This window comes from Euleptes europaea, chromosome 7 (assembly GCF_029931775.1).
Source record: "Euleptes europaea isolate rEulEur1 chromosome 7, rEulEur1.hap1, whole genome shotgun sequence".
Taxonomy (NCBI): Eukaryota; Metazoa; Chordata; class Lepidosauria; order Squamata; family Sphaerodactylidae; genus Euleptes; species Euleptes europaea.
This window is the reverse complement of record NC_079318.1, coordinates 87,662,446-87,690,404: the sequence shown is the minus strand read 5'-3', so window position 1 is coordinate 87,690,404 and position 27,959 is coordinate 87,662,446. Positions and strand designations below refer to the sequence as shown.

At 45.5% G+C, this 27,959-nt stretch overlaps 1 protein-coding gene across 1 annotated transcript; it reads left to right on the top strand.

Moving 5' to 3' along the window:
- Window positions 1-173: 173 nt before the first annotated feature.
- VEGFB (vascular endothelial growth factor B) lies at window positions 174-27,959 on the top strand. Its single transcript, XM_056853037.1, has 6 exons — window positions 174-211; window positions 16,236-16,432; window positions 22,134-22,207; window positions 23,566-23,598; window positions 25,525-25,650; window positions 27,912-27,959. The coding sequence occupies exons 2-6, from the start codon at window positions 16,247-16,249 to the stop codon at window positions 27,931-27,933; spliced, it is 441 nt and encodes a 146-aa protein (XP_056709015.1). The 5' UTR covers window positions 174-211; window positions 16,236-16,246; the 3' UTR covers window positions 27,934-27,959.

Below are 27,959 nucleotides of genomic sequence, written 5' to 3'. Positions count from 1 at the left end.
AGGGCCTTTCTTATGTTCTTATGCCATTGCCTGCCTCTGCTTGGGCTTGGAGAGTTCTGCGAGAATAGTAATCACCCAGCAAGCTTCATGTGGAGGAGCGGAGAAACAAACTATGGCGGGAAATGGCCTCTTGTTTCTGACCCGATTCTCTTTCTGATCTGTTTGCAGATTATGCATCCTGACGCTGACACGGCCCATCCATCTGGGGAAGGTAAGAGCTAGGTGGGGGGTTCGAGGGCTGTGGTCATCACCAGGGGTACAGAAAGGGGGCAAACTGCCCCCAGAGCTCCCCAGAACAAGCGTCCCCACTTATTGGTTTCTATCGCCTAAGGTCAGTGGACAAATTTGTTCCGGTCCCACCTTTGTTTGACCTTCCGGCTCACAGAGTCCAACGTCAAACCTCTTTGCTTATCGAGTGAATTGTCATTCATGGTTATTAATGAATTTGTCATTGTTACATACGGCATACTAAACTATGCAATGCGTTTATGATGTTGACGTTCCGTGCACACGTGAACCGAGGGTGCTGCCTTGGGCAGATGGTCTCAAGCGGACTGGCATTCATGGTTATGGATGAATTTGTCGTCATGAATTGGTGGTGGAAAGGGCCATCGAGTCACGATTGACTTACGACAGCCCTGTAGGGTTTTCAAGGCAAGATCCAAACAGAGGTAGAATCATAGAGTTGGAAGGGGCCATAGAAGCCATCTAGTCCAACCCCTTGCTCAATGCAGGATCTGCCTAGAGCATCCCTGACAAGTGTTTGCCCAGCCTCTGCTTAAAGACCGCCAGTGAGGGGGAGCTCACCATCTCCCTAGGCAGCTGATTCCACTGTCGAACAACTCTTACTGTAAAAATAATAATAATTCCCTAATATTCAGCCGGTACCTTTCTGCCCCGTGGCGCAGAGTGGTAAGCTGCAGCACTGCAGTCCAAGCTCTGCTCACGACCTGAGTTCGATCCCGACAGAAGTTGGTTTCAGGTCGCCGGCTCAAGGTTGACTCAGCCTTCCATCCTTCCAAGGTCGATAAAACGAGTACCCAGCTTGCTGGGGGTAAAGGGAAGATGACTGGGGGCACTGGCAAACCACCCCGTAAACATAGTCTGCCTAGGAAACGTCAGGATGTGATGTCACCCCATGGGTCAGGAATGATCCGGTGCTTGCACAGGGGACCTTTACCTTACCTTACCTTTCTGCCCACAATTTAAACCCATTATTGCAAGTCCTAGCCTCTGCTGCCAACAGGAACAAATTTACAAGGTAAAGGTCCCCTGTGCAAGCACCGGGTCATTCCTGACCCACGGGGTGACATCACATGCCGACATTTCCTAGGCAGACTTTGTTTACGGGGTGGTTTGCCAGTGCCTTCCCCAGTCATCTTCCCTTTACCTCCAGCAAGCTGGGTACTCATTTGACCGACTTCGGAAGGATGGAAGGCTGAGTCAACCTTGAGCCGGCTACCTGAACCCAACTTCCGTCGGGATCGAACTCAGGTAGTGAGCAGAGCTTGGACTGCAGTACAAGTGACAGCCCTTTAAATACATGAAAAGGCCCTCTCTCACGTGCCCAACAAATGAGCTTCTTTGATTGATGGGACAGTCAGGAAGGCCTCTCCCTGCGATCTTAATTCCTGGGCAGGATAGGGTTGCCAGCTCAGGGCTAGAAAATACTTGGAGATTTTGGGGGTGGAGCCTGAAAAGGGCAGGGTTTGAGGAAGGGAGGGACTTCAATGGGGTATAATGCTATACCATCTTCCGGAGTGGCCATTTTTACAACACCCATGCAAGGTAGGTCAGTGTGATATTCTCAGTTTGCAGATGGAAGACAGAGAGAACAACTTGCTGAAGGCCAGTAGGCAAGTTGGTGGCAGAGGCACTATTTGAACCCACAACCTTCTGGCTTACAAGGCGGTCCCTTGCCTCCTATGTTACACTTCCAAGCATTCAGAACACTTACAAGCCAATAAAAACAAATACAGGAAAGGAGCCAACAGGAGAAAAGTAGAGATAAACAAGGAAAACAAAAACATTTATAAAGATCATTCTGCAAACGTGCAATACTTAAGCTAAAAAACAGTGCATGTTTCCCTGGCAGAGATAGTGTCACGTGGGGATTTGAGCATCTGGCTAGGACTTGAGAGACCCGGGTTCAGATCCTCCCTCTACTGTGTAAGCTTGCTGGGGGACCTTGGGCCAGTCACTCTCAGCTGAACCTACCTTACAGGGTAGTTGTTTGTATGAATCAAATGGAGGAGAGGAGAATAATGTTATAAACAACTTTGGGTCCCCACTGGGGAGAAAAGTAGGGTATAAATACATAAACAAAACAACTTATTTTATTTATAATTTATTAAAACGTTTATCAGCTATCTTTCTCCCTTGCGGAATATTACAGAAAAAACAACAATTACAAAATCCACCAAAGTCACAATGTCAAAACTCTTACTAGGATTGCAAATAATAAAAGCTAAATCAATCCAATGCAGTCTTACAAACTGTCTTCAGCTCCCTCCTGAACATCAACAACTTGATTCTGCCCACACAAGTAAGCAAATGGGTTTGGAGGTTGGGTTGCCAATCTCCAGGTGGCACCTGGAGATCTGCTGTTTCAATGGATCTCCAGACGATCAGTTCCCCTGGAGGAAATGGCACTTTGGAGTGGCATTTTGGCATTATACCCAGCTAAGGAACCTCCCCTCCCCACCCCAAACTCCACCCTCTCCAGGCTCCAACCCTCAAAATCTCCATGTATTTCCTAATATGGAGTTGGGAACCCTCGTTTGGAGAGGACACAATAGCCTTTTATGTATAAATTGTTTCTCCTGGATTTGCTTCTCTCTATATGCACAGTATTTCCATTTGAATTCTTAAAACACTATGCACAGGGGCTTCCCCCCCCCCGAAGAAATTCCAGTACTTGAGATTATTCAGAGATAAATTATGCATTACCTGCAAAAATGCAGAGCTTCTGAATTAATGGTAATCTTCTACCCACAAACAAACAAACAAAACTTCCATCCAGCCAAGGAAACTGACCAACACTCTCTGTGAAACTGACCAAATAAGCAGCCTCATAGGTCCTTTCTGATGATTTCAGCATTCTCTCCACACAATAAGTGTTCTTAAAATACTCTCAGGTTAGCATTAGAGCAGGCCTTTGCATCTGGCTAGATCTATCCGCCCCCCTCTTGCACACACACACCAGCCAATTATGTTCCTCCTTGGGCATGGGGAGAAAACCTCGAATTGACAGGTATGCACAAGACCAGCTTTCAATTTGGGATCGAGGCAGACTTTAAACTCCGGCTAAAACCGTGTCCAGAAAACACAGGGGGAAAGTGAGGGGAGAGCAAGGCGACTTCTAAAGGTTGGGAAATGCCTGCATAATGAAAACAAAGCCCCGAATTACTTGGGGTGGGAAACAATCCATGCATAAAAGATCAATTGTTTCCCATAAATAACAAATGAGTAGAAGCACCCTAGAAGCCCTGTGGCGCAGAGTGGTAAGCTGCAGTACTGCAGTCCAAGCTCTGCTCACGACCTGAGTTCGAGCCCGATGGAAGTTGGTTTCAGGTAGCCGGCTCAAGGTGGACTCAGCCTTCCATCCTTCCGAGGTCGGTAAAATGAGAACCCAGCTTGCTGGGGGTAAAGGGAAGATGAGTGGGGAAGGCACTGGCAAACCACCCCATAAACAAAGTCTTCCTAGGAAACGTCGGGATGTGACGTCACCACATGGGTCAGGAATGACCTGGTGCTTGCACAGGGAACCTTCACCTTTAGAAGCATCCTTCCCTTAGAGCTGCCCTCTGAAATCATATGGAATTTGGTGGCCAAGGGATCAACCCATTGCAGAAAAGACCACTTGCACCAAGAATGAAAGAAAACACAGTCTTGCAGAACAAACAGAAATTTCATCCTAGAGACACATAGGAGCAAACAATAGCTTTTCCACACACCTGGGCCACCCTGACACTAGGGTTCCCAACATCCAGGTGGTGGCTAGAGGTCTTCTGGGATGACAACTGATCTCCATCTGACAGAGATCAGTTCACCTGGAGAAAACGGAGGATTTGGAAGGTGGACTCTATGGCATTAACCCCACTGAAATTCCTCTCTTCCCCAAACCTCGCCCCCCTCAACTTCATCCCCAAATTCTCCAGATATTTCCAAGCCGAGAGCTGGTAACCCTACCTGGCACTAATGTAGTTGAGCACACAGTGTAGAAGCCCAATATGTGGTTACTGCTCATCCCAACTCAAGGAATTTCAGGCAGAAATGCAGAAAGATGAGGGTTGGCCTACCCATACATCCAGGAATAGGTGCTCTCCAAGGCTGTGTTTACCTCTGGGCTACCACTGAAATGTACTTGTAAACCCAAGAAATTATAAATTACAGGCATACCTCATTTTACTGTGCTTCTCTTCATTGCAACTCGCAAATATTGCTTTTCTCTCTCTCTCTCGTAATACTAGAACATGGGGTCATCTGCTGAAGCTGGAGGGCAAGAGATTCAAAACAGATAAAAGGAATTATTTCTTCACACAATGCATAGTTAAATTGTGGAACTCCCCGCCCCAGGATGTGGTGATGGCTGCCAACTTGGAAGGCTTTAAGAGGGGAGCGGACATGTTTATGGAGGATATTTATCCATGGCTACTAGTCAAAATGAATACTTGTCATGATGCATACCTATTCTCTACAGTCTCAGAGGAGCATGCCTATTATATGAGGTGCTGTGGAACACAGGCAGGATGGTGCTGCTGCAGTCGTCTTGTTTGTGGTCTTCTTAGAGGCACCTGGTTGGCCTCTGTGGGAACAGACTGCTGGACTTGATGGACCTTGGTCTGATCTGACATGGTCTTATGTTCTTATGATATGTTCTTATGTACATTTTTTTTAGTCATAATACTATTGCACACTTAATAGACTACAGCAGGGGTGTGGAACTCAATTGTTTCGAGGGCCGGATATGACATAAATGTCATTTGGTCTTGCCAGACCATGCCTCGCCAGCCCAGATTGAGATGGGGGGGGTGGCTGTCTTGGCTGTCTCGTGGGCCGAGACAGCCAAGAGCTCTCAAGGGGCTGAATCCAGCCCGTGGGCCTTATGTTTGACATCCCTGGACTACAGTATAGTGTAAACATAACTTTTATATGCACTGGGAAACCAAAACATTCGCGTGACTTGCTTTATTGTGGTGGTCTGGAACCAAATCCGCAATGTCTCCAAGGAATGCTTGTATGTCTAGAAGCAGGGAGGTGCTGGGGCATCTGCTAGTCATGCAGAAGGTCCCAGGTTCAATCCCTGGCATCTCCAGTTGGAAAGGACCAGGCAAGTAGGTGATGTGAAAGACCTCCACCTCAGGCCCTGGAGAGCTGCTGCCAGTCTGAGTAGGCAGTACCAACCTTGACGGGTCAAGGGTCTGATTCGGTGTAAAGCAGCTTTGTTTGTTCATCACATGGTATTCCAATCTGCAAAGAAAATTGTGACGGGAGAAATACGTAATGGCTTAAGACCATAATGACTTATCTTGTAAGGTAGAAATCTCATTTCTTGTATAAATTTACTAGAGGGAATTAGGAAGCCCTCTCAGCCTGAGTTTCCCCTGTTTACAAAATAGCATCCGCACTGGCTTATCCTACAGGCTGTTTTAAGAACTGTCAAGATAATATATGAGACTGCTTTGAGCTCGTTAAACGTGACCTTTAGGTAAAGGTAAAGGTCCCCTGTGCAAGCACCGGGTCGTTCCTGACCCATGGGGTGATGTCACATCCCAGCATTTACTAGGCAGACTTTGTTAACGGACGGGGTGGTTTGCCAGTGCCTTCCCCAGTCATCTTCCCTTTACCCCAAGCAAGCTGGGTACTCATTTTACCGACCTCAGAAGGATGGAAGGCTGAGTCAACCTTGAGCCGGCTGCCTGAAACCGACTTCTGTCGGGATCGAACTCAGGTCGTGAGCAGAGCTTTTGACTGCAGTACTGCAGCTTACCACTCTGCACCACAGGGCTCCTTAAATGTGACCTTTAATAGAAGCTTAATAGGATGTTATTTACCAGGTGATGTTATTTACTTCCATGCTGTGAAAAGCTTCATCTGCCCATTTCCACACATTAAGTCACTGTTAAAGGGACGGGGCATTTTTATCCAGGCCTGTTGGTAACCCTAGTTTTAGATGATGCACATATGTGTCATGTCAGGTGCCATCCTAAAAGAAACATTCCTTTCTCACACGAGGAAGGAATGCCTCTTCTAACATGGCATTTGCTGTGATATGTGCAGGCAAGGTCTCAGCAAAGAATTCCACCTTCTTTCTGGAATTCTTCTTCTGAGATAGTGTCTACTGCAATATGAGTGGGCATTATCTAATAGGAATTTGGTCTTATATCATGCACAGGAGAATGCCTCTTCTAATAGGGAGTTGGAGAAGGTGGCGTGATATTTAGGGTTGCCAGGTCCCTCTTCGCCACCAACGGGAGGTTTTTGGGGCAGAGCCTGAGGGGGCAGGATTTGGGGAGGGGAGGGACTTCAATGCCATAGAGTCCAATTGCCAAAGTGGCCTTTTTCTCCAGGGAAACTGATCTCTATCAGCTGGAGATCAGTTGTGATAACAGGAGATCTCCAGCCACCACCTGGAGGTTTGAAACCCTAGTGGTGTAGCCCGATCTCATCAACTCTCAGAAGCTAAGCAGGATCGGTACTTGGAAGGGAGACCACCAAGGAAGGCTCTGCCAGTGGAAGGCAATTGCAAACCACCTCACTTGCCTTGAAAGCCCATTGTTGGATCGCCATAACTCAGCTGCGACTTGATGGTGCTGTGCACACACACACACACACACACACACACACACACACACGCACACTGGGGAGTTGAGCTTGGAAAAAATGAAATATGTTGCTGGAGTAATCGGGGCCACTTTTGGCCAAGCAAAACAGATTTTAATCTATTAATTAATTAATCAACTCAATCTTGACGCCCTCCTGTCCCGTTTCCTGGCGCCCAGACCACTTCTGCTGTAACCATTACAACCAGTTCCTTTTCTTTGAGCTTTGAAGCACATAGAAGTCCTGGCAACTGGAGTCTCCAAACTGTAGGCCCCACTCGGCCTTTAAAGAACCCAGGAGTCCAGATTTACAATCTGTCAGCGCTTTCGTCGGCCACATCAACTGCTTTTCCCCCTGCTGAACGTGCAGCCTTTGTCTCCAAGGCAGGTCCCCCTTGCACGAGTTTTAACTCGTGAATCCATTTGCTCCCCTCCCTCCCAGTTAACATCCTGTAGACCCTCTCCCCTTCTAACACTCAGCAATTCTAAAAATCGGTCCCCACCCCCCTTCCCAGGACTGAGAAGAAGTCCCAGGAGTTCTTATTCTAGCACATGGGTTCTCAACAAGGGGGGAATTCCCCTGGGTGGGGGGTTAGGGTTCCAGGGGGGGATTGGGACCACTATTCAGCAAAGTGGGATGTCCTGTAGATTATGTACAATCTGTAAAATTGTAGTTTGTTTTTAAATTAATCTGCGACATTCAACAAAGTTTATGACTATCTGGGGAAGGGGGGAATTGTATTCTGAACAATGGGGAAAGGGAGGAATGGAGCAAAAAAGGTTGAGAACCACTGTTCTAGCAAGTAGTTAAGCCATATCCTTTTCCCTAGTTTCCCAAAACCGCAATAAAAAAATGAGCAATTGGAAAGAGGGTTTTTAAGTTGATTTATTGCCCGCCTTTTACGTAATGCATCAGTAGATTAATCACTTTAGTTTAAATAAACTCGCATATCAACAAAACCACAATGCAGATGCTTTTGAGAGATATTGAAGGAAATGGGGAAGAACTTGCCATTTAATTATAAAAAGTTACATTGTTCAGAGGAAAGGTCGTCTTTAATCTTTTCTGCTTCACTCCCTTTTACAGTAATGCACCGGAACCAGATCAGCTTTAAACACACACACACACACCAATGTAAACTCATACACCAATGTAAACTCTCCACCTCTCCGATTAAAACTGGCTTCTACTACGGTACCATAGATTCTTCACATACAGCCCACCCAGAGGGCAACAGGCAGAACTGAGAGGGCATTCAGGACATTTGGGGTTAAATAGGAGGGGGTTTTTTTGTGTGATTTTGCCCTGACCTGGATGGCCCAGGCTAGCCCAATCTCATTAGATCTTGTAAATCTATATATATATCTTTATCTATAAACCTTGGATCCTTACCTGTTGGATTTACACCTGAGAATAACTTATACCATTGGAACGGATCTTTGAAATATTTAAGAAGAGGACTTTTTTGCCCATAATATGAATTATTCCATGTATATAATGTATATTGCTTAGTCACAGTTGTTAAGAATATTTGCTTCACACAGCTTGTCTTTTTTGTCTAGCACCTAATAATATTTGTATTTTGCTAACTGGCTCTGAGCATTTGTGTACCATTTACCCGTGCTAATTTCCAAACCACCAAGGTATAGGCACGGAGTTGCTTTTGGTTTGGTTTTGCTAAGTACCTGGAGGTTGGCAACGCTAAAGCTTAGCAGGGTTAGTATTTGGATGGGAGACCCCAGAAAAGTCCAGGATTGCTGTGCAGAGGCTGGCAATGGCAAACCCCCCTCTGTTCGCCTCTGGCCTTGAAAACCCCATTGGGGGTTGCCATTAGTCAACTGCAACTTGACAGCATTTTCCCCACCTAGGGTTGCCAGGTCCCAATTGCCAAAGCGGCCTTTTTCTCCAGGGGAACTGACCACTATCGGCTGGAGATCAGTTGTAATAGCCGGAGATCTCCAGCTAGTGCCTGGAGGTTGCCAACCCTATCCCCACCACTATTTGGGATTTTGGGTTGTTCCTTCTGCCTTACGTGCAAGGGCTTCTGACAGCTAGGGAGAGTTGTTTTGTAGTGAGTAATCGCCTTGACCTGAGGATAAAATCCCAGGTCCCCCAGGGTCCTTTAAAAAATGGTAAACAGCTAATAGAAATCCAACCTAACATTAAGGAATTGGCTCACGGCCTTCGGACATAAGGGTTTCATTGGATGTATGCCTGTGTGTTGTATATGTATATAATAAATATGACGTATAAACAGTTAAATAAAGCCTGTCTGGAGTGCTGTTTTTATGTCCTAAGTTTTCACTTGGGGAATGTTTGATAACATTGCATACTCGGTGGGTGGTAGTGGACTAAAGGTTACAATCCCTTGCTTTAGATGATCTAATTTGCTAACATTTTAAATTTAAAACCATTAACTCTGTAGGGAAGAACAATCACTTTTATGCCTGTAACTCTTGGGCTAACATGCAGGGGACCATGTATCATTTATCTCTAGGGTTGCCAACCTCCAGGTACTTGTTGTTATCAACAAACGAAAGGAGTCGCGATGGGCTCAGCGGTGGCTCCCTCGGTGGCAAACATTTATATGATTTTGTTTGAAAAGAAATTTATTTTTGTTAATGATATCTTTAAAAATCATGTGATTTCTTTTGCCGATTTGTGGATGATCTGATAATGTTATTTGATGATGCATGGAATTATGAACGGTTCTGCAAAGAAATTAATGAGTGTGATACACATATTCAATTTGATTGTAAAATGGATACTATGAAGTTGCCATTTTTAGATACTGTGGTAAACATAGATGCACAAGGGAAACTATGGGTCACCCCTTATAGGAAGCCAACAGATAAGGGAGCATTACTGCATTATGACTCACATCACCCCCCCTTTTAAAAAAATAATTTACCTTATGGGCAATTCTTGCATTTAAAGAGAAATGCAACAAAAAGGGAGGACTATGACATAGCTTCAAATGATCTTACCAACACCTTATTAAGAAGGGGTTATCCTAAACACATTGTTGATGCAGCTAAACAACGTGCTAATAGCATAGATCGTTCCTCACTCTTTATCCAAAAAAACCCGGACTACAGGCAGATTAACAGCTTCCTTTAATTACACATCACTAGCCCATAAAATAAAAAATATTATTTTTAAACATTTGCACATAGTACAGGACATACCAGGATGCTCAGAGCTACCCTTAATTAGGTTAAAGCGGACTGTATCTTTAAGAGACTCCATAGTCCATACAGATTGGACCAATGCTCCACCTACAGTAGGGGCAGTAGGTCATTACACCTGCGGATCATGCGCAGTGTGTCGCTTTTCATTACCAGTGAAAAGTTTCACGAGAGAAGACACTGGTTTTAAATATAATCTATGCCACTTTACTAATTGCAATTCGCAGAATGTGATTTACATATTAATTTGCCCATGCAAAATAATTTATGTAGGAAAAACGACACGCCCCCTAAAATTAAGGATTGGGGAACACAGGTCCAGAATACGCAATCACATGACAGCGGCGCCTATTGTAGAGCACTGGATGCAATACAAGCATTCAGAAGATGACTTAAAACTCTTTGCGGTTTGGCAATTTACACCTAAGAAGTATCAAAAGTCTGATGTAGAGAAAATACTCTGTCAACAAGAGGCACGCTTTGTGCATCTCTTTAATTGTGTAATACCCAATGGGTTAAACATGATCAATGACTTTACACCCTTTCTGTAACAATACACCCTTTCTGTAACAATACATTGCACCTGGGATCGAAATAAGATATTTAAACTGAGTTTGCTAGTAACATAATGACTGTGAACAAGAAAGAATCTCTGTCACGTCCAAACCTCACAAGTTACTGTGCTAAATTGCTGAATGTCAACAATTAAGTGAGTATGAGACTTTTTTTGACTGCTGTAAATATAATGAAAATATAAGGTGTAAGCATAGTTTAATTAAGAGATAAGTATAATGTTGAGCTAACTGTAATATTGGCATTAAATTAATAGCTATAGCTCTGAGGTAAATACCCAGTAGCTGAAGACTTCTGTGAACTATTGGGGTGGCTGAAGAAGGATCGAAACAGGCATTTTGACCGGTATCCTGTACCACTACCAAACGGATAACAGCCTCGTTCACTACCAGACGGATAACAGCCTAACTTTACTTCAAAAGAAAATCAACATAAAATTAACAAGAACATTATTTTGTGCCATTTTGCAGCTGTATAAAAAAATTTTTTTGGGGGGATGAGATGTTATGTACCTGGTGAAGCATATAACCATGATACTTCTATGTTAAAATTATGCGAACAATAATGTGTCTACAATATATGTCTCATACTGAATAATTATAATTGTAAATATATTAATCACTATATGTTTTGTCAGTGGTTTACATTTTTATAATAAGCCTACAACTGTAACTTTGATTACAACTATAACTATACAGTTGAGATTACTTGTTTGAAACCTCCAGGTACTAGCTGGAGAGCTCCTGCTCTTACAACTGATCTCCAGCCGATAGAGATCAGTTTACCTGGAGAAAGTGTCTGCTTTCGCAATTGGACTCTATGGCATTGAAGTCCCTCTCCTCCCCAAACCCTGTCCTCCTTAGGCTCCGCCCCAAAAACCTCCCGCCGGTGGCAAAGAGGGACCTGGCAACCCGGTTTATCTTGGCCCAATAAAAAAGCATGAAGTTGCTAGGATTGCCAGCCTCCAGGTGGGGGCTGGAGATCTCCCACAATTACAGTTAATCTCCAAGTGACAGAGATCAGTCCCCCTGGAAAAAATGGCTGCTTTGGAGGATATACTCTTTGGCATTATTACTTACTCTATGGCATTATTACTTAGGTCCCTCCCTAAGCCATTCCCTCCCAAAGCTCTACCCCCAAATTTCCCAACCAGGAATTGGCAACCCTAATGATGATTAGGGTTGCCAACCTCCAGGTGGTACTAGCAAAAGTCTGACACTTCTGTGTTAATAACCAAAGTCTCAACACAAATACAACACAGATAGGCAATACTACCTTAATACTTATATGTTGTGTGAGTGTGTGTGTGTGTGTTAAGTGCCGTCAAGTCGCTTCCAACTCATGGTGACCCTATGAATCTATGTCCTCCAAAGTGTCCTGTCTTTGACAGCCTTGCTCAGGTCTTGCAAACAGGGCTGTGGCTTCCTTATTGAGTCAATCCATCTTTTGTTGGGTCTTCCTCTTTTCCTGCTGCCCTTAACTTTTCCTATCATGATTGTCTTCTCCAGTGACTCTTGTCTTCTCATAATGTGACCAAAATACGATAGCCTCAGTTTATTGATTTTAGCTTCTAGGGTCAGTTCAGGCTTGAGTTGATCTATAACCCACTGATTTGTTTTTTTTGGGGGGGGAATCCATGGTATCCGTAATGCACTCCTCTAACACCACATTTCAAAGGAATCTACTTTCTTCCTATCAGCTTTCTTCAATGTCCAGCTTTCACACCCATACATAGTAATGGGGAATATGATGGCATGAATTGACTTGATCTTGGTGGCCAGTGACACATCCTTACACTTCAGAATATTTTTTAGCTCCTTCAAGGCTGCCCTTCCCAGTCTTAATCTCCCTCTTATTTCTATATATTATACAACACCAGTATCCAGAATAGCAATTCTTAAATAAGAAAATCTGGTTACAGGACCATACATGAGGAAAAACAGTTTTACACCAATGTGAGTTTTAAAGCTCCGCATCCGTTGGAGTTTACATTCCCAACAGTTCATTAAGCAACCTGTCTGGTTAGGAGAGTGCACAAAAGAATCTGGAAGACAATTTTCTCGAGTTACTCCATTTCAATGTCCTTCTTCGGTTTCATTTCACAAGGCTCTCCTTAATCGTATCATTTCTTGTATTTACCCATAAGCATTGCATTTACAATTCCTCCATTCCTCCGTGGGATACAGGTAGGGTTCCCAGGTCCCTCTTCTCAACCGGTGGGAGATTTTGGGGGCGGAGCCTGAAGAGGGCAGGGTTTGGGGAGGGGAGGGACTTCAGTGCCATAGAGTTCAATTGCCAAAGTGGCCATTTTTCTCCAGGTGATCTGATCTCTATCGGCTGGAGATCCGTTGAATTAGCAGGCGGTCTTCTACTACCTGGCAGTTGGCAACCCTAGATACAGGTAAGCTACCTTCAGGTGATGGCTGGAGATCTCCTGGGATTACAACTGATCTCTAGTCGACGGAGATTGGTTCACCTGGAGAAAATGGCTTAGCAGGGATGTGATGCCACAGTGCCCACGCTCCATGGCACCCCATTTTCTCCACCAAAACTGATCTCTGTAGTCTGGAGATCAGTTGTAATTCCAGATCTCTGGCCTCGCCTAGCGTTTAGCAATCCTAGGACTAAATATGCTGCAAGCCCTTTATAAAATCTTCATGAGAAGGGTTGCCAACCTCCTGGTACTAGCTGTAGATCCTCTGCTGTTACAACTGATCTCCAGCCAATAGAGATCCATTCACCTGGAGAAAATGGCTGCTTTGGCAATTGGAATCTATGGCATTGAAGTCCCTCCCGAAACCCCGCCCTCCTCAGGCTCCACCCCAAAAACCTCCCGCCGGTGGCAAAGACGGACCTGGCAACCCTATTCATGAGGGAGCTTTTGGGAGTGGGTTTTTTTCCCCTTCAATTTTCCCCGGCCCTCCACCTTTTTATGTCTGAAATGACCTAAATAGAACATTGTCCTCTCCCTTTCAGAAAGACTTAATTAGATTTTATTTACCTCTAGGCCACGATGAGCTTCAGCTGCTCATTTCTAGACATTAAGCCACTATTAAAGGGACAGGACATTTTCTTCCAGGGCCGTTGGAAACCCCTGATCATGGAAATGGACTTGCGGCAAAGGTTACGCCCCCCTGAACGTGTTGTCGCCCACTTGGAGGCCTGCCTGTCTCGAGGTGGGGCCTGCAGATCTGGAATTACAACTAATCTCCAGGCAACAGAGATCAGTCCCTCTGGAGAAAACAGCTTCTTCGGACAGTGGACTCTATAGCATTATACCCTCTCCAGGCTCTACCCCCAAATCTCCAGGAATTTCCTAACCCAGACTTTGGCAACCCTTCACACCCACTATGCTTTGGCTTGCCAGGTCCCTCTTTGCCGCCGGCGGAAGGTTTTTGGGGGCGGAGCCTAAGGAGGGCAGGGTTTGGGGAGGGGAGGGACTTCAATGCCATAGACTGCAATTGCCAAAGCGGCCATTGTCTAGGGCACTGGTTCCCAACCAGGGGTCCATGGACCCCCAGGGGTCCGCAAGAACTAAATTAAGGTTTGTGAAACAAAGTTATAAACCCATAATAAATTAATATTTTCAATTAAAAGTTCTCTATTATAAAAATATATTAAAATATAATTTAATGTTTAACTAACAGTTATGATTAAAGTTTATTTTCAAATTCTCGGAATTTTTATTTTGAACCTTGGGGTCCCTGCACCAAGCAAAAAGTCCTAGTGGTCCCTGGTCAAAAAAAGGTTGGGAACCACTGGTCTAGGGGAACTGACCTCTATTGGCTGGAGATCAGTTGTAATAGCAGGAGATCTCCTGCCACCACCTGGAGATTAGTACAGGATGATATATATACACAAAGTGCAAATTTTATAAGCTACTGAGATGAAACAAGGACCATATACATAACACATACAAAGCACAAATATATACAATATGTACAATCTGCATAAAGCAGAAAGGATTCCAAAGGTCTCAACAGAGTACCAGGTAAGTATTAGTATTGTAATCTTTGTGTATAAAGTCCATATAAAGCCACAGTCATCAATGGATACGGCCGTTTCAGATCCACAGCAGTGGAAATCTTTCTTCAGTCCTTCCCAAAATTAATATTATACAATCAGTATATAAATATATAAAGATTATGACTATTAAAATATAATTGAATACAATATACTCACAAAAAAGTGCTGTTATACATTCATAATTCCTTCCCATGCAGGGTAAGTACAAATTGATTCAATCAGACGTCAGCAAAGTACATCACATAGTGCAGCAAGTAAAGTCAAACACAGCCTTACTCAATTACATAGGAAAACCCAGGTGTGCACGGTTGCTGGTGATGCACTGTTGCTGGAGGCTTTTTTCATTCACCTCCTGAATACGATGTCTCCAAATGGGTTAAATCTAGATAATGATCTGACATGTTTTTTATAAGTCTGAGTTGGCTTCTGTTTAAATGCACACTGTCACTTTAAGATTTCTAACTTGCCTTTGGTATGCATCACCAGCAACCGTGCACACCTGGGTTTTCCTTAAGGCTGTGTTTGACTTTACTTGCTGCACTTATGTGATGTACTTTGCTGACGTCTGATTGAATCAATTTGTACTTACCCTGCATGGGAAGGAATTATGAATGTATAACAGCACTTTTTTGTGAGTGTATTGTATTCAATTATATTTCAATAGTCATAATCTTTATATATTTATATACTGATTGTATAATATTAATTTTAGGAAGGACTGAAGAAAGATTTCCACTGCTGTGGATCTGAAACGGCCGTATCCATTGATGATTGTGGCTTTATATGGACTTTATACACAAAGATTACAATACTAATACTTACCTGGTACTCTGTTGAGACCTTTGGAATCATTTCTGCTTTATGCAGATTGTACATATTGTATATATTTGTGCTTTGTATGTGTTATGTATATGGTCCTTGTTTCATCTCAGTAGCTTATAAAATTTGCACTTTGTGTATATATATCATCCTGTACTGTTTTCCTAACCTCGTGGTATTAGTACAGAGGTGCCTTTTTTCTCCCCACCACCTGGAGATTGGCAACCCTAACTATGCTTAAATCAAAGGCGTTTTCGGCTAAACATTAGGAAGAACTTTCTGACAGTCAGAGCAGTTCCTCAGTGGAACAGGCTTCCTGGGGAGGTGGTGGGCTCTCCTTCCTTGGAGGTTTCTAAGCAGAGGCTAGATGGCTGTCTGGCAGCAATGCTGATTCTATGAACTTTGGCAAACCCTGAAAAGGAGGGTAGGAAGGTTTGCATCAGTGTTTGGCTCTCAAGGCCCTTTCTTGCATGCCCAGGGTAGTGCTGATTGATCGCCACTTTGGGGTCAGGAAGCAATTTCCCCCCCAGGCCGGATTGGCCAGGGATCCTGAAGGGGTTTTTGTTGCCATCTTCTGGGCATGGAGTAGATGTCACTGGGGTGTGTGGGGGGGGAGAGGTAGTTGTGAATTTCCTGCATTGTGCAGGGGGTTGGACTAGATGACTTTGGTGGTCCCTTCCAACTCTACGCTTCTACGCCCTGGCAGGGAGATTAGAGGTTTGCACTACCACCTGGGCCCTGTAGTTTAACACTTGCTGTCCCCAGAGCGGCTCTCTGATTCTGCTGATGCTCTTCTCCCTGCAGTGATCCGGTGGATGGATGTGTATAACCGCAGTTTTTGCCAGCCCAAGGAGACACTGGTGCCAGTGAGCGCCGAGCACCCCGGGGAGGTGGAACACATCCTGGTGCCCTCCTGTGTGCCCTTGCGCCGTTGCGCTGGCTGCTGCTCGGACGAGGAACTGCAGTGTGTGCCTGTCCAGATGCACGTGGTGATCATGGAGGTGAGGCCCCCGGGGGGCGCCATTTTAAATCTCGGAAAGACCGGAAGGGAACATTGACTTATACAACAACAAGGTTAAACACCTTGTGTATTCTAAGAGCATGGCCATTTATGCACTGTCAATTTTGATGCTCGCTCAAAGCTGGGTTTTTTTTTAATGTGACCTTTAAAATGCTTATTCACGGAAGGAGAAATTCCACCCACGCACACACACTCACCTGCTCCTTTGTTCCTTCCATTAGCAACCTCTGTTTGCATAGCTAACGGGTGGCTGTGAATTTTGCATGCTTCCTTGAGGGGATTCTTCGCGGTGGGGGCAGAGCAAACAAAATAGGTCACGTTAAAGGGGCTGTTAAGAAATGCGAAGCAGGTATGCGCTGGCTTCGCAGTCACTTCCTAAAGGACGGTTCAGCATGAAAAACTCAAAAAAATCTGTGGGGCACTTCAGCCTGGAACACGCTGCTAATTACCAAGCATAAATGGTCCATGTGTTCTGGTTCCCTTTCTCTCTTTTGAATGCTTGAATACTCTATATGATGTTGAGCTGTCAACATCAGCGTTGTCCATTCTGACTGGCAGCTGCTCCCCAGGGTCTCAGGAAGAGGTCTTTCACATTACCTCCTGCCTGATCCTGGAGATGCCGAGATTCGAAGCTGGGACCTTCTGCATGCAAGGTAGACTTGAACACACATGAAGCTGCCTTCTGCTGAGTCAGAACATCGGTCTATCCAAGTCAGTGTTGTCTACTCTGGCTGGCAGCTGCTCTCCAGGATCTCAGGAAGAGGTCTTTCGTATTACCTTCTATCTGATCCTGGAGATGCCGAGGTCTGAAGCTGGGACCTTTTGCATGCAAGGTAGATTGAAGATACGTCGGCTTCGGTGTGGTAGAAATAAAATGAATGAATGAATGAATGAATGAATGAATGAAGCTGCCTTCTACTGAGTCAGAAGATTAGTCTATCCAAGTCAGTGTTGTCTATTTTGACTGGCAGTTGCTCTCCAGGCTCTCAGACAGAGATTGTTCACATCACCTACTACTTTGTCCTTTTTAACTAGATATACCAAGTACTGAACCTGGGACCTTTTGCATGCAAAGCAGATATTCTACCACGGTGACATGTCATAGAATCATAGTTGGTAGGCCCCACCAGGGTCATCTAGTCCAACCCCCCTGCACAATGCAGGACATTCACAACTACCTTCCTCCACACACACCCAGTGACCCCATGCCCAGAAGACTCCATGCCCAGAAGATGGCCAAGATGCCCTTCCTCTCATTATCAGCCTAAGGTCACAGAATCAGCATTGCTAACAGATGGCTATCCAGCCTCTGCTTAAAAACCTCCAGGGAAGGAGAGCTTACCACCTCCCGAGGAAGTCTGTTCCACTGAGGAACCACTCTAACTTAGAAAATTCTTCCTAATGTCTAGGTGGAAACTCTTCTGATTTAATTTCAACCCGTTGTTCCCTCCCAATCCCCAAACATACAGGAAGCTGTCTTCCACTAAGTCATCATTGGTCACTGTAGCCTACTCTGACTGGCAGCGGCTCTCCAGGGTCTCAGGAAGAGGTCTTTCATATCACCTATTACCTGACCTTTTTAAACTGGAGATGCCAAGAACTGAACCTGTGACCTGCATGCAGAGCATGTGCTCTACCACTGAGCCACAGCACCATCCTTTTTTTCCCTTTTCAGTACTGCCCTAGCTGACGCTTGGTCAGTCAGCTTGGTGCTTTCTCCTCTAATCTGAGCCTCGAGACCCTTTAAAGCGTGTGTGTATCAGGGACTGGACCAAAGATCTTCTGCATTGCAAGCATGTACTCCACCAATGAGCTGTCGTTAGGGTTGCCAACCTCCAGGTACTGTAGGAAATAAGCACCACTGTGTACACTTAGATATTAGCAAAAACCTGACACAGTTTACAACCCCAGTCTTTCAAAAGTGTTATTCTTTACTTAACAAAATTGTCAAAAAGTAACCTTAGTCAACATAAATGTTTCTAATAATATACAGTGATCCCTTTGTCACAAAGTGAGCATGCAGTAATCAGTAGTACGCGGTTCAAAACAATATCTATACAAGCCCATAACACAGGTAAGTCTTAAAATTGCTTTAGTATAGTTTATAATAATATACGTATGTCCAGTTCCTTTCACAGGGAGTCCTGTGACAATTTTTGTTAAGTAAAGAATAACACTTTTGAAAGACTGTGGTTGTAAACTGTGTCGGATTTTTGCTAACCTCCAGGTACTAGCTGGAGATCTCCTGCTATTACAACTGATCTCCAGCTGAGCTTTCCAGGGAGATCTAATAAAATCGAAACTGAATATCTGCTCTTGGATAAAAACCATCAAACGACACGGAGGGTGGCCAGGTTTTGTACTTATGTTTCTAACCTTAGACATGATCTTACATCAGAGTGGTATAGATTTTAAGTCCTTGAGGTAATTTTATTTTTAGTTTTCGTTAAGGACTGTTAATATGATAATATGTTAAACACATTACATTTGTCTGTATTCGTGGTTGATGTTTTCTATGATTATTTTTATAACGTTCCCACTCTGTACTTTTGCTGTAGTTGCTGGTCGTGGACCGTAATAAATACTTTGATTTGATCTCTAGCTGATAGAGATGAGTTCACCCGGAGAAAATGGCCGCTTTGGCAATTGGACTCTATGGCATTGAAGTCCCTCCCCTCCCCAAACCCTGCTCTCCTCAGGCTCCGCCCCAAAAACCTCCCTCAGGTGGCAAAGAGGGACCTGGCACCCTAGCTGTTGTCTTTTTTCAATGTAATAGCTGCCGGTGAATATTTGATGATACCTCCTAAGGAGTCCAACCAATTGTCTGTCTAGCTCAGTGCTTTCAACGGGGAACAGCCCTGGCTTCTCCAGGGCCTCAGGCAGAGAAAGGTCTTTCCCAACATGTTAGATCCTTTAACTGGAGGTGTCAGCGACCAGACTCTGGCCCTTCTGTGTGCACAACGATTGTCCTACCACTGAAATGTGTTTTTCAACTAAATGCGAGGCTGTCGCACAAACACACACCCTTTGATTTTTAAACCAGGGCGGTTGTGCCTTTGGCAGGGGTATCAAATGCAGGGCCCACTTAATTGGGTATAATGGTAGCCACTCCCTTCGGTTGGTGCGCTGGAGAGAATGAGAATACGGTGGAAAACATGAGGAACGATCAGGAGGATGGTTTCCGCTGGGTAGCCATTTTGGTCTGCAGTAGAATTCGAGTCTAGTAGCTCCTTAAAGACAAACAAGATTTCCAGAGGTTCCCAAACTTTTTGAGTTATGGAGTACTTTTCAGGAGAGAAATTAGTCACGGAGCACTAATTTTCACCTAGCCTCTATTTACTAAACCAAATGAAAGTGGTATTTTTTTCTTTCCAGTCTCTTCATGGAGCACCAAGAGATGTTTCGCAGAGCACCAAGTGCTCTGTGGAGCTCAGTTTGGGAACCACTGGTGTAAGCTTTCAATAATTAAAGCTGACTTTGTCAGATATGAGTTGCCAACTCCAGGTTGGGAAATTCCTGAATATTTGGGGGGGTAGAGCATGGGGAAGGCAGGGTGTGGGGAGGGGAGGGACTTCAACGGGGTATAATGCCATAGAGTCCATAGGGTTCTCAACTGCCTGGTTCCGAATTGTCAGGTTATGCCCGCCGATTGCTTCTGCTGCCCGCCAACAGCTGGTTGGCGGGCGGAAGCAGGCCAGGAGAAGGGAGGGGGAGTGATCGGCATCATGTACGTGATGACATCACTTCCGGTTTATGCAGAACGGACAGCATCACGTAGATGATGCCACTCGCCGCCCCCAACCCCGCCTCCCTAAACCTCCTGGCAACCCGAAGAGTCAACCTTCATTAATGGCCATTTTCTCCAAGTAAATGTTATCTCTGTCATCTGGAGAATGGTTGTAATTCCAGGAGATCCCTAGCCACCACCTGGAGGTGTTCCAGAATCACAACTGCTGTCCAAGATGACAGAGATTAGTTGCCAGGAAAAAATGGCTGCTTTGGATGGTGGAATCTATGGCATAAGACCACACGGAGGTCCCTCTCCTCCCCAAACTCCACATTCCCCAGGCTCCACCCCCAAAATCTCCAGGAATTTCTTAATCCAGAGTTGGTAAACCTACTTGAACACATGAACACATTAAGCTGCCTTCTACTGAATCAGACCCTTGGTCCATCAAAGTCAGTATTGGCTACTCAGACCGGCAGCTGCTCTCCAGGGTCTCAGGCTGAGGCTTTTCGCATCACCTACTTGCCTAGTCCCTTTAAGTGGAGATGCCGGGGATTGAACCTGGGACCTTCTGCATGCCAAGCAGAAGTTCTTCCACTGAGCCACAGCCCCTCCCCTACTTATATTTGATAAAAGGAGCTTTAACTTGAAGGCGTATTTCCTGGAAATCTCATTGGTCTTTAAGGAGCTACCGGACCCAAATCAGGAAAAGGTGCTCTGAGAGCTTGAGTTTAGATGGTACTGAAAACAGGATTAGACGAATCAGTGGAATATAGGCCTATAAATGAGTATTAGCAAAGAATGGAGCGTAATTTATTGTTACGGCCATTGGCCAGCATAAGCAAAGAATGGAGCCTCCAACTTCAGAGACACTCTGTCATTAGATATCCGATGCTGGGTGCAAACCAGAGTGTCACTGGCACATCCAGCCTCAAAACTTCCTGGAAACAATAGTTGGGCCAGGGGTACGGTTGCCATATCCAGGTTGCGAAACTCCTGGAGATTTGGGGCTGGAGCCTGGGGAGGACAGAAACCTCAGTAGGATACAAGGCCATAAAGTCCGATTTCTCCAGGGGAACTGATCTCTTTAGTCTGGAGATGAACTGTAGTTCTGGGGGATCCCCAGGTCCCACCTGGAGGTTGGCATCTCTAACTTGGGCTGCTGCGAGATACAGGATGCTGGGCCTTTGTTCTGACCTAATAGGAGTCTTCTTAGCTGTATTTGAAAAGGAAATGAGACAGCATCATGCCCAGCTACTAGAAGCAGTATGGTGTAGTGGTTAAGAGTAGTGGTTTGGAGCGGTGGGCTCTAATCTGGAGAACCGGGTTTGATTCCCCACTCCACTGCATAGGGTTGGCAGGTCCCTCTTCATCACTGGCGGGATATTTTTGGGGTGGAGCCTGAGGAGGGGGTTTAGGAAGGGGAGGGACTTCAGTGCCATAGAGTCCAATTGCCAAAGCAGCCATTTTCTCCAGGTGAACTGATCTCTATCGGCTGGAGATCAGTTGTAATAGCAGGAGATCTCCAGTTGGCAACCCTATCTCCACATGAGCAGCAGACTCTAATCTGGTGAACCAGGTTGGTTTCCCCACTTCTACCCATGAAGCCAGCTGGGTGACCTTGGGCTAGTCACAGCTCTCTTTGAGCTCTCTCAGCCTCACCTACCTCACAGGGTGTCTGCTGTGGGGAGGGGAAGGGAAAGTTATTGTAAGCCGGTTTGATTCTCCCTTAAGTGGTAGAGAAAGTTGGCATATAAAAAAGCAACTCTTCGTCTAGCTGTGATAGCTAGATGGAAACTCCATGTTTAGAGGCAGTCTACCTCTGCAATAGAGACTAGGGTTATGGACAATGGTTGGCCACTGTGGGGGTGTGGGTGGGAAGGCACCATGATATACAGTCTAGCTGGTATATTCCAGCAAGGTGATTCTTACGTTCTTTCCCTTTGTCACTTAGGTGATGAAAACCCGGTTCCCACACAGCCACCTAGGTCAGATGTCTTTTGTGGAGCACAGTGCATGTGAATGCAGGTGAGAGTCAGCGGCCGTAGACGGGCAAGTTGGGGAGCCTAGAAAAGCAGCTAATATTAATAACTTTAAAAGAAATTATGTCAAGCCCTTTGCAGTCATCTCAGTGCCTTAATGTAGAATGTTGGGCTAGGATCTAAGAACATAAGAACATAGGAAAGGCCAAGCTGGATCAGACCAAGGCCAAAAACACATGGTCCCTTAACCCACTTTATTCCCTGTTTCAGCCAGGATCAAATTGATCCGGGCTGGGGGGAAACTGTATGCATTACCTTGAAAAGCAGGGACGAAACTGTGTGCAAATCCATCCATGTAAACAGAAAGTGTGGGAGACGTGCACAGTTCCTGTTTAGCTTGAAACACCCCCGCCCCCGGTGATTGGTCGTTTCCCGGGCAGGGAAGGCCCTCATTGGTCAGTTTGAAACAACCAATCACCGGGGGCGTGGGGTGTGTGCCAACTAAACAGTAACTTCATGTCTCCCGCACTTTCTGTTTACGTGGATCGATTGGCACAGTTTCATCCCTGCTTTTCAAGGTAATGCGTACAGTTCCCCCCCCCCCCCAGCCCGGGTAAATTTGATCCTGGCTGAAACGGGGAATAAAGTGGGTTAAGGGACATATGATCAACTCATTCTGCTCAATTTTTCAATGTGCCCCTGTTTCAGTTTTTGGCCCAAGTTGTAATTCTGGGAGATCTCCAGGCCCCGCCTGGAGGTTGGCAACTACAACAATGGTGGCAAAGGCAGGGAAGCTACCACATGCTGTATTGATCATTTAAAATTTTCAAAAAGGCACCCTCTAACTGTCCTCTTCAAAGCAAAATAGGGAACGAACATGATGTAACTAGAAGGACATGGTCTAAACTTCAAAGAATCATACTGGGGAAGGTCCGCTAAGTACATAAGGAAAGTGAAGTAAACTAAGGAAGTTAAAAAAAAAGAACATGTACGCAATTATAGGTTCAGGAAGAAGAACTGATGAAGAACTGAAATGGCTGTCTTCTTCCTCTCCGACCTCGGGGTATACTTACCCGAGATCCCTGCGAATAAAAAGATTTCAGTCTATATTTATGGCATATATTGTAATTGTTCATGTATAGATGTGTGTATATGACCTTTGCTGTGACGTATATCATTGTAAAACTGTCTTTCTTTGTTGATGAAGTATATTATTATTGTTTACTATTGGACTAGTTGCCTTTCTGGGCAAGTTTGGATTCTACTACTAATTTCACAGGAGTGTCTACATTTTGCTAAGTACCAGGAGGTTGGCAACCCTACCGGCTAACCTTGTTGAACCCCCCCCCCAACCCCAAACCGCCGCAATGTATTAATCTTCTTCTCTTCTATTTCACTCTTCAGACCAAAGAAACTGATCGCAGACAAAACAGAAAGGTAAGATAATTCCATCTCCTTTCTCCTTCATCTGCTGGTTCATTCAAGGGCAGTTAAAGATTAAATGGCTGATTGAATTAGAATCATACTGAGCATTTATGTAACTTTTTCTGAGAGCACAGCATGCTTCAGAGACATTAAATCAGTCATTTCTTAGAAGAAATGTATGAAGCAGTTACCAAAACGTGTTTTTTTTAAACCATTTGTTTTGCAACGCTTCTTCTCCTGAGGAGGAAGTCGGAAGATAAATGGTCTAGAAACAGGAGGGAAGAGCAAACTGTTTTGGTGGTATGGACACCCTAAGGCGGTCCTGCGTGAATGGGGTTCTGTGCCTTTAACACCCATACGACAGGCAGAAATCAACAGGAGCAGCTTTTGCCCCTCCCCCCAGCTCCATTAGAGCCCTGCCCCGTGGCGCAGAGTGGTAAGCTGCAGTACTGCAGTCCAAGCTCTGCTCACGACCTGAGTTCGATCCCAACCGAAGTCGGTTTCAGGTAGGCGGCTCAAGGTTGACTCAGCCTTCCATCTTTCCGAGGTCGATAAAATGAGTACCCAGCTTGCTGGGGGTAAAGGGAAGATGGCTGAGGAAGGCACTGGCAAACCACCCCATAAACAAAAGTCTACCTAGGAAACTTCAAGATGTGACGTCACCCTACGGGTGGGGAATGACCCGGTGCTTGCACAAGGGACCTTTACCTTTTACCAGCTCCATAGTAGTCAAAGCTTCATGTGCTGACATCTGCCTGACATGAAGCTGTTAGAAGTACATCCTTTTTTTGGTAACCTGGATCCACATCTGTGAGGTTGAAGGGGGTCCGAATTTTGACCCCTGGTTCAAACAGATCAGAGAATGGCTTGTTGTGTGAACAGGGCCCATAGCGTCATAGAGCTGTAAAGGATGGGATGAATCATCCTTGACTAGCCTAAAAATGTAATTCGGTATCTTACTTTGTTTGACTGTCATGGCTTCAGACAGTTCTGAAGCTGCAGTTCAGTAAAGAAGCAAAAGATCTCAAACTGGAAAATGTCGGCATTCTCTAAAAACTACAGCTGTCAAGATTCTTTCGGCTCAAAAGTACAGTTCCCGGGGTTCTTTGTGCTGGAAACTAAAGTTCCTTGGATGAAAGTGTGGCAGTTAAAACCCATGTGGAACCATTTTCAGTTTCTAATGTAGCTCACATTAGACAAGAAAGATAGCAGGTACACAGGGTTGCCAACCTCCAGGTGGTGGCTGGAGATCTCCTAGAATAACAACTGGTTTCCAGCTGACAGAGCTCAGTTCACCTGGAGAAAATGGCCACTTTGACAGCTGGACTCTATGCATTGAAGTCCTTCCCCTCTCCAAACCCCACTCTCCTCAGGCTCCACCCCCAAAATCTCCAGGTATTTCTCAACCCGGAGCTGGCAACCCTACCTGGAGAAAATAGCTGCTTTGGAAGCTGGCCTGTATGGCATTATATCCTGCCGAAGCCCCTCCTCTCCCCAAACCCCACCCTCCCCAGCCTTCACATCCAAAATCTCCAGGAATTTCCCAACCCAGAGCTGAGGACCCTACGTACACGACCGAAATTCTTTTTTCCTTGCAACTCTTCAAGTAGGGTTGCCAACCTCCAGGTGGTGGATGGAGATCTCCTGCTATTACAACTGATCTCCAGCTGATAAGAGATCAGTTCATCTGGAGAAAATGGCTGCCTTGGCAATTGGACTCTATGGCATTGATTTTTCCCCCTCCCCAACCCCCCCTCCTCAGGCTCCGCCCCAAAAATCTCCAGGTATTTCCCAACCTGGCGCTGGCAACCCTATCTTCAAGGCATAGGAACACTCTCAGAAAAACGGGAAGAGGATGGCAAACGTAGGTCACTTGTAACCCCACAAACTGTTGGGCCAAAAGCCTTGTTTCACCCAGAATCCCATTGTCCCTCCCAGGGTACCCTGCCCGCCTTGTCTGGACAGACGGAAGCAGCCGGATCCACAGACGTGCAAATGCCGCTGCCGGCGCCGGCCCCAGCGCTGCCGGAACCTTGGCTTGGAACTCAATGAACACAGTTGCAGGTGGGGTTTCCCGTAACCTCTTATTTATATTCAATTTATTTATTCCACTTTTTGACAAGGATGGTCAAACTGTGATGGAAAGCGGGAACTGGATTTGTTTTTCTCATGAAATGTGTGCATAAAATTCTGCCTACCCATTTCAACTCATATCTCATCAGCATCTGGAGACTTACTTAGAAAAGAAAGCGGAGATTTAGGGTGGCCAACCTCCCGGTGGGGGCTGGAGGCCTTCTGGAATTACAGCTGAACTCCAGACTACATCGATTGTTTATTATTTATTTATTGAAAACATTTGTTCCACTTCTCCTGGAGGAAATGGCTGCTTTGGAAGGTGGACTGCATGGCTAGGGTTGCTAGGTCCCTCCTCGCAACTGGTGGGAGGTCTAGGAAAGTGGGGTTTGGGGGCAGCGATTAGTGTCACCTACCATAGAGATCTGTGAAATTCCTAGAGTGTTGCGTAATGCCATTGTCAACGTCTCCACCTATTGAATGCTTCTGGAGATTGATATATAGCTATATTGATATCTATATAATGGTATATTGGTATGTCAGTTATCAATTAACAAAACCCTTGATGACATAGGAGGGGGTAGGCATGCCAGTTGCCCCATGGCAGGAAAATTCCTGTTTGCACTCTGCAGTCCCTTCCGTTCCCTCAATGGATTGGGGTAGATGGGGGGGAGAACTGTCATTAGAATACGATGACATCACTTCCAGGTAAAGACCCCCGAGTTCAATTGCCGACATATCCAGTTATGGAATCTCAAGTAAGAGGGCTAGGGGAAATGCCTGCAAGAAGACCCATAGGCATTGGTAGAGCCTTCTTTGTATTCAGAGCATCCCAGGTTCTGCCTTAGGCATCTCCTACGAAAGGATCTGTCTCTGCCCGAGAGCCATTGCTAAACAGAATGAACGATCCTGAGCTTGATGGGCTGAGAGTCTGACTCACTGTAAAGCAGCTTCATAAGAACATAAGAGAAGCCCTGCTGGACCAAGACCCATCAAGTCCAGCAGTCTGTTGACACAGTGGCCAACCAGGTGCCTCTAGAAAGCCCACAAACAAGATGACTGCAGCAGTATTATCCTGCCTGTGTTCCAAAGCACCTAATATAACAGGCATGCTCCTCTGATACTGTAGAAAATAGGTATGCATCATGATTAGTATTCATTTTGACTAGTAGCCATGGATAGCCCTCTCCTCCATGAACATGTCCACTCCCCTCTTAAAGCCTTCTGAGCTGGCAGACATCACCACATCCTGGGGCGGGGAGTTCCACAATTTAACTATGTGTTATGTGAAGAAATACTTCTTTTTATCTGTTTTGAATCTCTCACCCTCCAGCTTCAGCAGATGACCCTGCATTCTATTATTATAACAGAGGGAGAAAAGTTTCTCCCTGTCCACTCTCTCCATATCATGCATAATTTCGTCGACTTCCATCATGTCTCCCCTTAACCGCCTTCTTTCCAAGCTAAACAGCCCTAAGCAATTTAACTGCTCCGCATAGGGCAGTTGCTCTAGTCCCCTGATCATTTTGGTTGCTCTTTTCTGCACCTTCTCGAGCTGTGCAATATCCTTTTTTAGGTGTGGTGACCAGAGCTTCGTAGGTGAGGATGGAAAATGAGTGACCTGCATTTCAATAAATGCCCTGACCTGGATGGCCCAGAACAGCCTGATCTTGTCAGATCTCAAAAGCTAAACGGGGTCAGCCGCAGTTGGTACTTGGATGGGACACCGCCAAGGAAGTCCAGGGCTGCTAAAAAGAGGCAGGTGATGGCAAACCGCCTCTGTTCATCTCTTCTCTTGAAAACCCTATAGGGTTGCCATTAAGTCTGCTGCGGCTTGATGGCACTTCCCACCACCACCATTTCGGAAAGTAGTCCATTACGCCAGGTTCTTTATTTTCACCTTTAGCATGTAAGTGCCAGACTGAGCACACCTGGAGGGGCTGTGGCTCAGTGGTAGAGCATCTGCTTGGCATGCAGAAGGTCCCAGGTTCAATCCGTGGCATCTCCAGTTAAAGGGACTAGGCAGGTAGGTGATGTGAAAGACCCCTGCCTGAGACCCTGGAGAGCCGCTGCCGGTCTGAGTAGACAAATACTGACTTTGATGGACCAGGGGTCTGATTCAGTATAAGGCAGCTTCATGTGTTAATGTCCCCCCAAGGATCATCTCCCCACCCTGTACTGGAAAGGACTTTTATTCAATACTGAAATGCATTTTTAAGCCGTCTCCAACTGAACTGTCTTCCTCCCCGCAGGTGTGAAAAGCTCCGCAGATGATCCACCAGGAAAGCAAGGAGGAGGGG

Excerpts from the sequence above, each read along its gene's own strand:
- VEGFB (XM_056853037.1), top strand. The coding sequence starts at position 16,247 with ATGGATGTGTATAACCGCAGTTTTTGCCAGCCCAAGGAGACACTGGTG. Across the intron at positions 23,599-25,524 it reads ATCGCAGACAAAACAGAAAG|GGTACCCTGCCCGCCTTGTC; the intron begins GTAAGATAATTC and ends TGTCCCTCCCAG. Across the intron at positions 25,651-27,911 it reads CTCAATGAACACAGTTGCAG|GTGTGAAAAGCTCCGCAGAT; the intron begins GTGGGGTTTCCC and ends TCCTCCCCGCAG.